This window comes from Typopeltis vanoorti, chromosome 10 (genome assembly GCF_054136105.1).
Source record: "Typopeltis vanoorti isolate ZY-2024b chromosome 10, IOZ_Tvanoo_1.0, whole genome shotgun sequence".
Lineage (NCBI taxonomy): Eukaryota > Metazoa > Arthropoda > Arachnida > Uropygi > Thelyphonidae > Typopeltis > Typopeltis vanoorti.
In genome coordinates this window covers 25,115,635-25,133,020 of record NC_143558.1, presented here as the reverse complement: position 1 = coordinate 25,133,020, position 17,386 = coordinate 25,115,635, and the positions used below count along the sequence as shown (strand labels likewise).

Sequence of the window (17,386 nt, the reverse complement as noted above, 5' to 3'; positions counted from 1 at the left end):
CGTGAGTTCAATTTCCCAAGTCAGCAATAAAATTCAACCGAACATGTTAAAATTCGTATAAGTGTTAAAACTAAGTAATATATATATAATAAATGTTATGGCAGTTTCACATATGGAATTCGGTTGAAGAGAGTTAGCATTTCAACTCAATTGTCAGCTATGTTTTTATCTTTCGGTTGGTTATGATCTTTTGTTAATACCGCACCAATCATATGCACGTTTTAATAACCTGCCTTTGCTGTCTGTTTCGCCTTAGGCTTAATTACCGTAAAGAGAGAAAAGTCACAAAAGAGAAAAATGTTCCTGGTCCAGGGATTCCCTTATTCAGGTAATAGTCACTAATTTCATGTTATCAGTCTATGGTGTGCCAGTATCGGTAAGTGGTGGTATTATTTGATCTATTCTATGTTAAAAAATTTAACCCTGAGATGGATAAGTGGCTGATAAAAAATAAAAAAAAAATCCTGCGAACAATCAGAAGAAGCAGAAACAGACTCAAAAAAAAAGGACAGTATTTCATATTTTACCAGAACAGCCCGCATCATCTTCAGATCCAAACGGTAAGAGGCAAAAAATGTAATATATGCATTTGATTTTTGCAATATTTGCTGTGTATGTTTTGTATTGAATATAAATACAATAAATATTATAATAATATATCTCTCTATTACGATTTTTTTTCAAGGGGGCCGTGAAATATTTTAATTTTTGCAAAGGGGGACCTGACATCCAGAAGTTTGGGAAGCACTGACCTAGAGCACACAGGATTTGTTCTTTCAAACAGGAATTGGAAACCATAAACAAACAGCTCTACTAAATGGATTCAACCCAAGAACAACACAAAAAAATAGTTAAGACCACTTCAAGACAACAACCAAGAGAAGTAGAACTACACAAGACTCCCATACCTTATATAAAAGGCATCTCTGAATGAGTAGCAAAGATTATAAAAAAACACCAACTTATTGCTACCTTCAAACCCATTAACAAATTTATAATCTGTTACCTTCTCCAAAAGACAAACTGTCAACAATGATATACCAATGTTCATGCAATCTGTAATACTATAGACAAACAGAGAGATCAGTCTATAAATGTATTTCTTAACATCAAGACCACATCCAACTCATCAAACCACACAAATCAGGCTTGGCATAGCATGGAATTGAAAATGCAAACCAAAGAATTTAATGGGAAAACATAGAGTTTTTACATAGATCTGTGTACAGATATGAAAGACTATTCAAAGAAAGTAATGAAGCTCTACTTCATAGACCAAACATTAATCATAATGATTGCTTTACTATCCCAAGAGTTCGGGAAACTGTTATACTGAATCGTGTTAAATAGAATGTATCATAATAATTAATTTAATTTATCATTTCAGTCCAATACTTTTAACTTAACATAGGTGCAACTACTTGCACAGAGGGATTCAAATTTGGAACATGTACTGTACTGTTTATTGTTCATATTCCTTACAACCTGTTACAAGGTTGTTCATACAACCTGTAGCTACTGTATTTTCACAATTTGATTATGAATGTTCTTGATGGCCATATCATGATCAAAAAGATAATACTAAAATCCAGTGTCTTCAGTACATTCACTGTTCCTCATTTCCTGATGATCAGGTACTATACAGATGAAGTGCTTGGATGAATGTCGAGTTGTTTTGAACTACAGTTGAAGCAATGAAATAACTAAGGTTATGAAGCCAGTGTATTATGACTGTAATTAGGTATGTTCTTTTGGCTAGTTTGCCTGTTTTACAGAATTAAAAAAAAAATCACTGCCACTTAGGAGAAATATAAACAGAAGACAGAATGAATGAAGATGCCTCTTGAACTGAAAAAAAAAAAGTCTGGGTGATAACTGGTCACTTCAGCAATAGCTAATCTTGGACAATCTGTCATCTGCAATAACAGGTGGATGACCTTAGCTTGCAGTAGGGTTCATACTCTACTTCAGGCTAAGTAGAGTGGGTTATGCTGTTGATAACAGCACACCCCAGCACCAAATCACGCTTTTAAGCTCAGCATAATAATGTGATGGTTTCTAACTTGGTTCACCTGAAACATTTATTCAATTTAGTGACTCTTGACTTGGTTGCTCTTACATAGGTGACTGTGGTGTCAGACCTGTATTAACTCCCCATAATTTTCAGAACAAAGCTATGCCAATTGTCTAATTAAATATTATCACAATATCCATTTTCTATATGTAGAATAAATGAAGAAGAGGTACATTTTTCATGGTTTTTTTTTACTTTGTTTGACTAAGCTAAACATTACATAAACAGGATGTTTCATCAAGAACTGATTGATTACAAATACTTAAAACTCGAAAGTTCTTTAGAGACAGTAAATAATCCAATAAATATCATTTAGTGGACAAGAACCAACTTTTAATTTCAAGTGTTGCAAGCTATGAACATTATATATAATATATCCATTTTGCAATAACATAGCAAATATCCTGCCTCTATTCAAACTACTGCTAGGTTCTATGTAACAAAACAACATTCACTGATACAATGCTTTGAAATAATCCTTTCAATTCATTAAGTGTCCTTGGTAGTGGAGAAAGGAAAGCATGCTTCTTGACATAACAATACACAAAAAGAAGTAATAAGTCCTTTAATGTCACAGAGTCCTTTTCTTGGGAACTGAACTTTTTCTTGAATGGATAGTAATTTTGTTTTCCAAAATTAAATTTTAGCCACAAATATCCATTACCCATCTTGCAGCCAAGAATTGCTGCTTGAGAAAAAACTTGACATATCCCTCTACTGATTGACATTTAAATAGTTTACTATTTTAGAGTTGCATCAGGAATATATATATATATCAGTTCAACATATGAGAGGTTGTGGAACCTGCTATAGTATGCCCACAGATACGAGACCCTTAGACACTTCTGCAAATGCCAACAGAAGGAGAATCCATTCTGATAATAGGGTAATCAATCCGTAATCCATATTGTGGAATGAGTTGTTTATTATTACACAGAGGAAAATTAACTTCTCTTTTACGATTATTGTAGTTTTTAAAGTGGTAACTATTTTGTTTGTATAACAGTTGGAACATTTTACCCATAAAGCAAGTGATTTTGCATGTTGTTGACCAATTATTTCGTTGCCTTATTTCTTTCTCCTTCAACATGAACTGACTCTTCTTGGCAGTCTTCCAACGAGAGCTCTCCCTTCTGTGATCAGACTATATTTATAGAAAGGGTTTAGGGGGTTGACTCTTGAAAAGCTAGAGGTTGTAATAGAAAAAACTTTGGGAGAAAGAATGTTCTGGAGAACAGAAACAGATGGAGTGAAAGAGAAAAAGTAGATTTGATGAGTTTGCAGAGGAATGATTTGGTGGAGCAGTACCCATGAAAGTACCTGAAGAAAAGACAAACCTGAAATAGAGATTGTTAATCAGTAAATCAGGCCACTCTCTTTTGGAGGGTGATTTAAGGTTTTTTTGATGCATCTATAAACATGTGAACAGTATTCTAAAAAAGGTGAGGAAGACACATTTGGGATTTGTACATAGTAAATAACTAAATGTGTGAAACGTTTTTTTTTTTTTTTAGAAGATAAAGAAGCACTTGATATAGTGTGAATGTACTGGGAAAAGTTAGAAATAAATGTCAATTAAAGTCCAAAATAATCTGATCTTGCCTGGCAATTTTCAAAGGTGAAGGTAACAGAAAGTGAATGAACTGAACTCCTTTTATTATTATTCTACAGGCATAGGGTGCTTAAGGGTCAAAGCTGTATAACTGAGAGGAGACCTACACATAGCCTTTAAAGGAATGCAGAGAACTGACGAGGCCTTCTGACCTAATGTCCAGTCCTCACCTTCTCGTGGTGCACTCTGTTAGGTATCTACCTGGCTACTGAACGAACGAGGATGGGCTGGCAATTTGGGATTTAGCCGACCAAATTGTATTCTTATTGGCTTAAACCAATATAGAAAATGATGGTACAACATGACAAAATTTCATGCCGGCTGGGGCATCACCCAGTTAAACAAGGCACTCGTTGTTTTCGCCAGGGAACCAGGGCGAACAGCGAAAAGTCAGCCACTGAAACGAATCTGAAATCACACCCCAACTCAACATCATCAGAGTTAAAGATCAGTACTATCATAAGAAGCCTGAATGGCAAAGAAATGGAGCTAGCTGAGGAATTGGATAAGTACCAGATCGACATAATAGGGGCGACTGAAACACAAAAGACAAAACTGGTGAGATCTTTTTGAGCAATAAATGCAAAATGTTATATTCAGGCAATGACAATCAAGGAAAAGAAGGAGTAGCCATAGTATTCAACACAAAATATGAGGCTCATCATCTTGAATGGCAGGCAGTGTCAAGTAGAGTGATTTGGGCAAATATCAGAATGGGGAACTGGACAATAAGACTTATTTGTGCCTATGGTTTCACAGAAGGTTCTGCTAAGGTAGAAGCGGAAGAAATTTTTGAGGCTCTAGAGAAAGCTACTGACACAATGAAAAAGGAAAAGTTAGTCCGTGTTGGGGATCTAATTAGCAGAGTAAGAAGTGATTGTCAGACATACAAAAATATTTTGGGAAAATATGGAGAAAAGAGCAAAGCCAATAATAATGGCAAATACCTGTTGAATTTCTGCTCAGGACATGGACTGGTTATTACTAACACCATGTTCCAAGATAAAAATGTGCACAAATTCACATGGAGAGAAGAGGCAAGGAATAAGAAAAGTCTCATTGACTATGTTATTGTTGATAGTGATGTTTTCTCCCTGGTGCAGGACACCAGAGTGTACAAGAGAATTTGAAATTGGAAGCGATCGCTATTTAGTCTTGAGCAGGATAAAACAGAATTTCGTACTGAAAAGAATAACATGTAAGAAAGTTTTAAAGGGAATAAAAGTTGAGCAGCTCTCAGATGTGAACTGTAGACTAAAATACACAAAGATTATTGAAGAAAAAATGAAAGAGTTTGAGAGCAGGAACCAAACCTTGGAGATTCAGTGGCAAGCCTTGAAGAAAACCCTGATTGATTCAGCCAGAGAGGCATGTGGTGAGGTTGTCTGCAAGCATAGAAAAATCAGAACTCCATGGTGGACACAGGAAGTTAAAGAGGTAGTGAAGGAAAAGAAGAAAGCATATCAAAGGTTCCTGGCAAATAAGTCAGCTTGTGCTCTTAGAGAATACAGAGACAAATGTAAGAAAGCTAAACACAATGTAAAACTAGCTAAACAAAAGTCATGGGAGGACTCTGACAAGAACATAGAAAATAAATATCAAGAAGGTGGTAAAGATATTCTGGAGGTTGTTGAAGCTTAGAAATGGAGGAAAGAGTGCTGTAAAAGGAGTTAGAGATGATAAAGGCTACATGAAAACAGGAGAGAAAGATATCCTTGAAGTATGGAGTAATTACTTCGAAAAATTGCTAAATGAAACAAGCAGTGATAGAACAGTGGTAAAAAACACTCAACAGACATACAGTCAGGAATACATATCCATACTTGAAGTAGAAAAAAGCCATCAAAGGCTTGAAATGTGGAAAGGCAGCAGGAGTAGATGATATTCGACCAGAAATGCTGAAATATGATGGTATAAAAGTCTTACAATGGCTGCACTGCATAGTTCAGAAAGCCTGGACAGAGGGATGAATTCCCAATGAAAGGAGTAGAGCTCTAATAGTACTCATATATAAAAAGGGAAATAAAACTGAATGTCAGAATTACAGAGGTATTTCCCTACTGAGTGTTCCTGGCAAGATCTATGAAAGCATACTTGAGAAACGGTTGAGAAGAATTGTGGAAGAAAAGCTTGGTGAAGAACAAGCTGGATTCAGGCCAAATAGAAGCTGTCAAGATCAGATCTTCACTTTACAACAAATAGTTGAGACAGCATGGGAATATAACAAAGATCTGTATTTAAGTTTTGTCGATCTGCAAAAGGCATATGACAAGGTGCAAAGAGAGAAGCTATTCAATATGCTACAATTATATGGTGTGAATGGGGCATTATATCAAGCAATGCTTAGTCTTTATTTGAGTTGCAAGTCAGCAGTTAGAATTGAAGGAAGCACAGGAAGATGGTTTAATGTTAAATTAAACATTAATTTAAAATTAAATTAATTATATCAGAATTGGATATGTTAATGTCAGCTCTTTGCTTTATGCGGACGTGTTATACTTCTAAATAAATCTGCTACAAGTTTGCAAGAGCCCCTGACGAAACTGAATAACTGTTTGAATAGATATGGTATGAAGGTCAGCATTAAAAAGACAAAGATAATGAAAATAGGTAGAATTGTTAAAAATGTCAACTGTGTTGTGAATGGATAACCTGTGGAACAAGTAAAGCATTTCAGCAACTTAGGCACGATTTTTACTGAAGATGGTAAATTAAATATGGAAATAGACATGGTAGGAAGTTAATTGAATAAATGCATATGGAATAAGAGAGAAATTAGTCGGAACACTAAATTAGCTGTATACAAGACCGTGTTCAAACCAGTTTTAACTTATGGATCTCAGAGCTGGGTCAGAGGTAAAACACTTGACCAAAGACTAAAGACTGCAGATGTGAGAGTCCTGAGAAAGATTATAGGAGTGAACAGATGGCATCAATGACAATATCATATTAAAAACGAGGATATTAGGAAAGAACTTGACATTGTCAGCATTAGCAGAGCTAATCTCAGGTGGTATGGTCACTTGAACAGAATGGGCGAGGAAAGATTAGCAAAACAAGTGTTCTCTGCCAGGTTGGCAGGAAAAACGATCCAGAGAAAGACCAAGATATAGGTGGATTGATACGGTACAATGTGCCTTAGATGATAGAAATATAAGATCTGATAATGATAATATTGGAGTCTTGACAAGTAACAGACTGATTTGGAGGAAAATTGTAGATAGGTAGTTAGTAATGATGTAAATTTTTCATGTAGTACTATCATATCCTGTACACCCCTTGAGGGTACAAGTCAGGAATTTGATGATGATGATGGTTATTTCCTATATCATTTATGTATAAATTAAACAGCAATAAACCTTTCAGCACAACACTAGTAACCTGTTTTCATATTAAATATGAAATTTCTTATTAAATAACCTGTTTTCATAGTGTCATATCCATCCTCATTTGTTCTAATTTGCATAACAGAATTCCATGCAATATTCTGTCAGATGCCTTTATAAAATACAGCAAAATCATCATGTGGCCATTTCCTTTTTCCTACATTAGTGCTTGTGACATATGTCAAAGCAATAACCTAGGATGATATGCCTTTGCAAAGTGGTCACTCAGTAACTCAACTATTTTATCTGCTTCTGTCTCTTGGTGATCATCATCACTCATTAAGGTTAATCTTCCACAGTCATTCTTCCTCTTACTTGCCATGTAACAAAAGAACTCTTTGGAATTTCCTTTGGCCTACTTGGCTGGATTCTTCTAATAATCTGATTTTGCCTTCTTTGTCATGCTGGTCATCTTTCTTGCCTGAGCCTTGTACTGTTCATGAGTTTGCTGGTCACTTTTCTCTTTATATACTATGCACAGCATTTTCTTCTTCTGCAGCTTGTGCTTAATGATATTACTCATCCATCTAACTCCTACCTGATTAACCCTCCTGACCTTAGCTATACAATTTAATATTGCTTCCTCTAGATCAGTGTTGACATCAAGAACAAGAGACTGAGATGATTGGAGGAGGCTAACAAAGAATATCACCTACCAGCCATGAATGATCCAATGGTCCATTTAGGACTACGGGAGAGAAGAAGAAGATCAGTGCTTCCCAAACTGTGGGCCACGGACCCCTTGGGGTGCGTAAGTTTTGTTGAAATAATGAAATAATTTCAACAAAAATAATGAAAACAAATTTAAAATGTTTTAAGACTAAGTAGTTCTTTTTTTAATTTTAAAAGAAATGTATTTAATTTTTATTATTTAAACAAACTCACACATTGGTGTTGGTTCACAAATTTTGCTTCCTGCGTATTTCAGAGAATAACGAATATTAGTAAATATATACTTATTCATATGTTTACAAATGCAAAATCTTGAATATAAATTGTATTGAATATAAATACAGCAAATATTATAATAATATATGTCTGCATTATGATTTTTTCTCTCGATGGGGGGACCGTGAAATATTTTAATTATTACAAAGGGGGGCCTTTACATCCATAAGTTTGGGAAGCACTGCTCTAGATGACCCTTAATGACATCACATTCTTCACTAACATTCTTACCTTTTTTTTTTTTATGACATGGCACAGATTTAAGTTTCTTCATAAACAACTGTCTTGTAGTTCCACACATATATCCCTTCTTGACAGAATATTCCTCATGTTTGCAATCTCCTAAGTCAAGACCTGCATGGTCACTTTCACCAATCGGAGACAATGTGATCACATTAGTTATGGATAGCTCTTCTGATCTTGTGACCAGGTCAAATAATCTCCCAGCCTAGTCCCCTCCATCACATACTGACTTAAGCAATTATCTCTTAGTAGGTGTATAAATTCTATTTCCTTCCTGCCATATGATCTTTCTTTCTTCCAATCTATATCTCCATAGTTGAAGTCCCACATAATAATCACTCGACATGTAATCATTGTATTAATTTGGCAATGCATGTCTTCCAGATCATGTATGGAACTCCTTGGCCTATAGCAAGCAACTATATATTTTGTCTTACTGGCCTTAATCTCACACCAGACTGCTTCAAATGAACAGCCATCCATCCTGCCTATCTCCTATTCTTTTTTGGCTGCATTTCATTCACTATCATCAGAAGTACTCCTCTCCAATCCTATCTTCTCTATTTTTCATAAAAATACTAAACACTCCACATTCTACACATTCTATCCTTGTAACTACATCATCAGATGTTAGCCAAGTCTTACTAATGCCTATAACGTTTGGTGAGGTTGCACTAAGCAATGCCAAAAACTCCTCCCTCTTGTTCCTGATACTTCTGTCATTAGTATTTAGAAACTGCAGCATCCCTTTAGGGGCCCCCCACTCACCTTTAATTCCTGAATTGACTACCCTATTCAACATTTTTGCTTGAGAGACTAGATTCTGCACTTGGCTCATTCTCACTCATTTGCTTCTACCCAAATTGCTTAAGTTTTCTTGAATTTGCACTTCAGCATGCTCAGTGAGCAAAGTTCTCTCTAAACACCTAACACCAAAACCATTTAGATGCAGTCTATTAAACATTGTACAAATCCTACTTTCCATCAACTACAGACCACAGATTCACAAATCCTACATCATTCCTTCAGCACAATCTATGTAAAGAGTCATTGGCTACCAATGCCCTCCTCCTCCTCAGTTTGCCTCTATCATTTACATCCTCCCTCATAGAATACTTCTTGCCTCTCAAATAATTTGTACCAATCAAGACAATCATTTCCTTTGAATTACCTTTTTGCATCTGGATGGCATGGCTTATGTCGTGAATTTTTGTGTCTGCAAAACATGATTTTATCACACTTTCGTTAAGTACTCCACTGATCACTGAGTCTCCATACATAATTTTCTCCTTAACTTGTTTTTCTTGTTTGTTTAGTCGGTCTTTATTATTCCTTCGGACTACTTGCTTCTTTCTCTTTTCAGCACTGCTAATCTCTTGCTGCTTCTGCACTTTTTCATTTTCACCCTTTGTCCTATGAAGGATAACATTCAAGCATGCTATTTCTTTATTAATGTCCATTTCATTTTCCTCTATTTCCATGGCTGCACATTCGACATTAGTAACATCATTTTCCATTCTACTGTTGGTACTGTCCACTCTACTAACATTTGCTGCATTCTCATCACCTAACAGATACTCACTTTTGAAACACTTAATACACTCTCTCTCCAGTTTCAATTTCTTTCCACATATCCTTTAATTTCTCCACAAATGCATTTCACAAAATCTGCATTGAATAAAATCTCACAAATTCAAATCGTCCGACAATATGGTCTTTGTCATCATTGTTCGTCGCATTAGTGGCATGCTGACAATATTCTATTTAAACAAAAAAAATACATTTACTTACAAGCTAAATATCTCAGTCAATCCCACACCCATTTAAAACAAACACTACAATAAGTTAATCTAATATTATCAAATAAAATTTGAAAAAGTTACTTATCATTCAGGAGCGATAAATCCGCTCTACACACACAATACCACCTAACAGCAAACCAATATGCTCTAATAGTTGAAGAATGGCATGAAGTCAGATCTTGAAGATGAGATGCTTGTGCATCAAGATTTGTCAAATGAAAAGAAAGAATGGAGTTTATTACATTAAATCATGCTTGGAGTGATTGGGGAGAAGTTCAGTTAACGATGGGTCACTCTTCCATTAGCAGAAAAATCAAAAGAGAGGAGGAAGAAGCCATCCACTATGAAGCATAGTGATCAAGTAGACACAAAACTGAATATCCTATTAATATCCTACTTATTGTAGGCCTGTTTCCATGTTTGATTTCTAGAGCAGGGCTTTTGTGTATTATGTGATAATAACCAAAAATGTAGAAAAATTAATTAAAAAAAAAATCCTTATCCCACCAGTAGCTAACTAATGCACTGTGGGTGGGCTAAGGATTACAACTGCTTGTTGACAGGAGTCACATTAAAAAAAAAAAATAAATAATAATACAGAAGATGGGAGGTAGAACCACAGGATGGCAATTTGCTGAGCAGGCCTTGACACCAAAGCCAATCACATGCTCCTCTGGAAATTTCAATGCTAGACTTGGAAAAATCCAATTCTTTGTAGCTTTGAAATCCAATTCATGTATGATAAGACTGATGTGGGTGATAAATCATTTAAAAAGAATGTTTCAGCAAAATTCAAGAAATATAGTATTACTATTGATTCCTTAGAAGCATTACACAAATATTTTCACAATGAATTAAACCAAATAGAGATGCACCCATAACACATCTCCTAACCGAGTCATGTGATCATCTCATCCATTCTCAATAACTCCAAATCATTTTTCATAGAGAAATAGTTTATATAATAATTACCTCGGTCTATTATTTACCTGATATTTCCGTATCCTTTCTAACTGCTCTTCTTTGGCACTTTTTGATGGCAGAACATCAGGAGGAATCCTACCATTTGCTTCAATGGCTGTGGGAATAACTGTTCGAGTGCTGTCATGATCTAGTTCAACTGTGTTTAACCTTAATGTAGGTGGAGTTTTGTCTGAATCTGAACTGGGGGTTGCATCAGATTTTACTCGTGTTATCGTTGTGGGTTTTGGAACTGATGTAGTTAATGAACGCACTGGTGGTTCTGGCGGCTCCCCTTTTTTTCTGGATAATGAATTTGAATAAACTCCAGATTTTGGAGGTGGATATTTGGGTGTAGTTTTGGCAACTCCAACAAAACTTTCTGGTACATCAACTGCCATTTCTCTGTGTTCTGTCATTCCCAAGGAAGGATCTGCAGGTTTTAGAGAAACAGCAGTTGCTACATTTTGTCCAGCTTTTAATTCGTTGTTGACTGATAAATGGACAAATGCAGCTGTGTCTGTACTGTCTCCAGTGAATTCACTATCTGTACTTGGTTTCTGATGGCTTAATTCTGTAAATGATAGAGGTGGGGGAGGAGGAAGAAAAACACTGTCCCTTCTGTCCACTATTTCTTGAGTTAACTCTAATTCTTGATCATGACCTTCTAATTCTGTAGCAAAAGATTCGGGTTGTTCAGCAATGCATGCAATTTCAGAGATTTCAGAAACACCAAGCTTCTCGTGACTACTTGAGTTGTCTTTTTTAACTCGTTCTAAAGTGGCATTCTGAATTTCAGGCACGGATGTCACATAGATTGGATTGTTTTCAATAACACCATTCAATTCCTGAGCATTATCTGAATTTTCATTGAGTTCCTGTGATAGTTTTGTCATGTCAACAGGCTTGATCTTCTTAAGAGCAGACAGCTTCTCCAATCGTTCCCGAGCTTGCTGTTCAACAGCAATAACGAATGCATCTTGGACATTACTGTTCTGAGCCAAATCCAGTGCTGAAATGAGATATAACAGAATATTAGATATGAATGATAAGTGAAAATTCATTCTTTTTATAATGCTATATATATAGATTATAGGTATCATTACAGCATTAACAGCATGAATGATAGAGTATTGGAGGATATACACTTGAATGTAATTGATACTAAGACGAAGAACAATGATGTTAATTTCATTGCTGCCCTTTATTCTGAAATAAATGTGCTTGAGTTCTGTCCAAATTAGGGTTGCAGTTTCAGTGTGCCACAGTGAAGCTTATCTGGATATAATGGTAGACAGTAGGCTGAGACTTGGAAACCTGCCCCCAAATGAATCCTATGTATGTATGTGTGTGTGTTTGTGTGTGTGTGTGTGGGGGGGGGGGTTATGAATCAGAAGCTAAAAATTGTCACTATGATAATGAGCGTACTGGCCAATAAGGGAATAAGACGGTGTGATCCCTTGTATAAGGTGCGTTTGCCATTTGCATCAATATCTATTATCACCTCATCACAATAATGAGGTAATAATAGAGAGAATACAAAGGTATGTTAAACCAAAATTATAAAACATATGAACAAAGGCTGAATTGAGGTGATTTTGCAAAGTTTGAAATGACAGTATGACTATGGGGAATACATGAATTTTTTAAAAAGTAATGTTCTATACTTTATATTACTGAAAATTATGATGCTCCTAGAATGTTTACAATATGAAAGAAAAAGCCAACCTATTTATTTTTGGCAATAGAGCAGACAATTTTTTAACAACTAGGCTTAAACAGTTGAATTTATTAATAAGGTGTAAAAAGAAGGATATTAATTAACATACCTGTGTCTTGAAGGTAAGGATGATGAAAACTTGACTAAAGACTTGATTGGAGGCAGAAACAGTATGCAATTTAAAGTGGTGGGTACAAGATAGCAACAAATGTAAAAAATAATCTAGACCAGTCTATAAATCTAAAATACAAGTGTAGAAAATTTAAAAATTAAATTGATTTTTCAGTTCATTTTTTTGTGCATCAATATCCTAGTTATTTTAGGTAAAATGTCGAGTAAAAAAGTGGATGTTAGCGAGCATAGCAAGTTATCATTACTATTGATTATTTCTACATTTTAACTAAAGCTGGAATTATTATGCTTATTACTGCAACTTAAAAAAATGAAATCTGGAGTTGAATAAATCTCAATAATTGTGCGATAAAGTTGGAACTGAATTAATCCTATATATATATATGTATATATTATCGGTATATGCTTTTTATGTGAATCCCAGGCCTCCAGTAAGTAAGGTGGTCTTGTGCTATGCGACAAAATTACCTTTCACCTAAAGTTGGGTGGTTGGAAAGCAGATACGTTAACCATTCTGTCAACCAGGAAGGCATACTGTGCATGTTACTGCAAACTGAAACGTTTTATATTTATATTTAGATCCATGTTGTAATTCCATAAATATAATGATTTTTGCTACAATTTTTATTACCATAAATTCAAAATTTTTATTTTTAGTGAGAATATCTGAACTTTACAGTTGATGAAGTTCCTATTTTTACCTTGATTAGCAAGCTTAATTTGATTGCATTTAAATTCTTTTCTTTTTTTTAAAATCTTTTATCCTTATACAATTATTTAAGAAGCAACTTGCACCAAAGTAAAACAAGTGACCTGTCATTATTATGCATTGAATCACATATAATGGACTCGATTAATTATGATGACATTATAGATATATTTGCTAAAAACAAAGCCAGAAAAAAAAAACTTTTAGTTATTGATTTTTTTAATTTAAATTTGAACTGATTTATTTTTAAACTTTTTTTAAAATGCAAATATATATATATACCAATGTTGTATTGTGTTATTAAAATTAGTTATCATGGAAATGTTGACTTTTATTTTCAATAAACTAAAAAAAAGTGCTTATTTTTGAGGCCTCATAATGATGTTGTGCCTCGCTAGCTAGCGGTGAACGCTCATTTTCTGTACTTAAACGCGCTAAAAATATTTACACAATTCATTAAGTCAGATGCATTTGAGAAATTTGTCAGTTATGTTCATAGAAAACGATATTGTTGAATTATTAGATTATAAATGTATGATAGATAAGTTATATAGTTATAACTTATAAGGTATATATAATTAATAAATACTTCATTAAATAAATGCATAAAAATTTATTTGCGAATTACTGAATAGTTTCAAGTCCATATTTTTTATAATTAAGTTTATTTGTATTTATAAATATTTCAGTTACTGGATTTTGAAAATGGATAAAAAGAAATTGGGTTTTCAATATCACAAACGTAAAGCGAAAAAGGAAGAAATTTTGAAAAATACAAGAAGGTGCATTTTTAAAATATCTTTGCCGAGAAGATCGTAATCGCATACAAGAAGAAAATCTTCAAGATTATTCGTTGGATAATTCGTCTATAGTTTCGATTAATGAATTGGAGGAGAATTCTACAGATACCAAAAATTGGATTAAAACATCGAAGGAGAAATCTACAGATCATATGAGTATTGTTGATTTTGAAGCTGGTTGTTCTACATAAAAGGATTTGATTTTAGACATTTAAATTATGATCCAGCAACTTGGTGTCCTGTAAAATTTTCCAATATCAATCAATTACGTCAACTATTAGTTGAACATGGACTGAACAGATTCATAATTTTGATTTTCCGAAAGACAACAATAAAAGATTTCCGATGACTGATTATACTCAAAGACTATTTAACGGCGAGAAAATGCTGCGTTCGTGGTTATTGTATTCAAAATCCACTGATTCTGCATTTTGCTTCTGCTGTTTATTATTTGATCAATGGCGGATTAACCTTGCTGATTCTGGATTGAGGGACTGGAAAAATGCTTCTTCTATTTTAGCTGCGCATGAAAAAAGTCAAAGACATGTTGAAAATTACGATAAGTGGAAAGAATTAAAAATTCGAATAAAAGAAAAGAAAACCATTGATGAAGAGAACTTGCTAGTTATTAGAAAAGAGGAGAAACATTGGATGCAAGTATTAGAATGACTCTTTGCTTTAGTTCAGACGTCAGCTATTTAAAATTTATCATTTCGAGGAACAAATGAGACATTGTTTTCGCATGGAAACTGAATTTGTTTGAAATGTGTCGAATTTCTAGCCAAGTTTGATCCAATAATGAATGAACATCTTCGAAGAATAAAAGATAAAGATACATATGTGCATTATCTTGGAAAAGATGTTCAAAATGAAATAAAAAACATCTTTGCTAATGCGATAAAAAATAAAATTTTAGAATCTGTTATTGCTGCAAAATATTTTCCCATAATTATTGACTGTACATCCGACATTGGTCACATGGAACAAATGAGCATACTGATTTGATTCGTAGACACTAGTAATAGCACGGTTTCTATAAAAGAACACTTTTTAGATTTATAGAAATAAAAAATACCACTGGAGAATTTTTATCAAATGAAATACTAGGAACTCTAGACAAATTTTCATTACCAATACAAGATTTACGAGGTCAAGGATACGATAATGCCAGTAATATGAAAGGTGATGTTAAAAGGTGTGCAGTGATGAATTTCAAATATTAACCTGAGAGCAATGTATGTACCCTGTAGTTCACATTCATTAAATTTAGTAGTGAATTGCACTGCTAATACTTTAGATGCCACAGCATTTTTTGACGCAGTACATCGTCTATATGTATTTTTTTCTGGTTCGACTCGTTGATGGGAATACCTCAAAAGACACATAAGTAATTTTACACTCAAACCAGTCTGTGATACACGATGGGAGAATCGAATTGATTCATTAAAGCCTCTAAGATATAATTTGTCCGATGTTTGGGAAGCACTGCAAGAAATATCTCAAGATGATAGTTTATGTGGATTAAGTGGAAATACCATGAAATTAGATGCAAGTAGTCTTCTTAAAACTTTAAGGAAGTTCAAATTAATTGCATCCTTAGTAATGTGGTATAATATACTTTTTGAAATTCATATCAAGGCTTGTATTCTGAAGTAAACAACTTCAGAATACAAGCCTTGATATGAATGGTGCCATAAATTGTATTAATGATACAAAGAATTTCTTAATGAAAATCCGAAATGAGGATGAATTTGAAAAGATGTTAACAGATGCGGAAAAAATCGCTGAGATCTTAGGTGTAACGCCTAATTTTGAACAAGAAACAGATTTAGAAAAAAAAGAAGAAATAATTTGTGTATGAAGCAGAGAATGAATTCATAACAGATTTTAAACAAAAGGTTTAGAGGTACAGGAGGAGAGTGTGTTTCAGATACTGAGAACTCTGGATGTCAATAAAGCTTTGGGACTGGATGGTATTTCACCACGAGTTTTGAGAAAATGTGCTAGGGAACTGACAGTGCCTTTAACCTGGCTTTTCAATGAAAGTCTGGCTTCGGCAAAGGTGCCCAGGGAATGGAAGGAAGGTAAGATAGTGCCATTGCATAAGGGTGGTAACAGACTGGAAGTGTCTAATTATAGACCAGTCTGTGTGTCATCAGTAGTTGTTAAGATCTTGGAGAAAGTAGTGAGGGACTGTATACAGCACTGGGCAGACTTTATCCTTCACAGGATAAAGTCTGCCCAGTGCCAAGGATAAAGTGTGAAACCGAAAAATTGCAGAAGCAGCAAGAACTTAGCAGAGTCGAGAAGAGACAAAAGAAGGCAGTCCGAAGTAATAATAAAGACCAAGTGAACAAAAAAAGAAAAACAAGTTAAAACGAAAATTATTCACAGAGACTTGATGATCAGAGGAGTACTTAATAAAAATGTGACAAAATTGTGTTTCCCAGGAGCAAAAAATTCACATATTACTCATGCAATCTGGATGCAAGAAGGTAAGTCGAAGGAATTGGTTGTCTTGGTTGGTACCAAATGATTTGGGAGGCAAGCAGTATTCTATGAGAGGGAATGTAAAGGAATTAAAAGAAGAGGCAAAACTGAAGAGCGAGAAGATGAATACTGTCGTATTCAGTGTAGAAGATTAAGTCTCCTACCACACTATGATAGAGGTGAACTCAGGAGGAGGGCATTGGTAGCCAATAAGTCTATACGCAGATTGTACAGAAGGAATGATGTATGATTTGTGGATCTGTGGTCTCTGTTTGTTGGAAAGATTTGTACAATGCTGATGAACTGCATCTAAATGATTTTGGTGTTAGGTATCTAGAGAGGGCTTTTGTTCACTGAGCATGCTGAAGCACAAATTCAGGAAAACTTAAGCAATTAGGGTAATTAGGGTGGAAGCAAAAAGGTGAGTTTGGGTGCCTTCACACAGGTGAGTGAGTGTGAGACTGACCAAGTACAGAATCTAGTCTCTCAAGCAAAAAGATTGAATAGGGT

General features: G+C 34.6%; 1 protein-coding gene across 1 annotated transcript in view; it reads right to left on the bottom strand.

Moving 5' to 3' along the window:
* The window catches only part of LOC150102240 (uncharacterized), a 266,604-nt gene that overhangs the window by 110,284 nt on the left and 138,934 nt on the right, over window positions 1-17,386 (bottom strand). Inside the window, exon 6 of the mRNA XM_090399535.1 lies at window positions 11,055-12,037. Within this exon, the coding sequence (XP_090255661.1) occupies window positions 11,055-12,037 (983 nt within the window). The remainder of the gene's footprint in view (window positions 1-11,054; window positions 12,038-17,386) is intronic.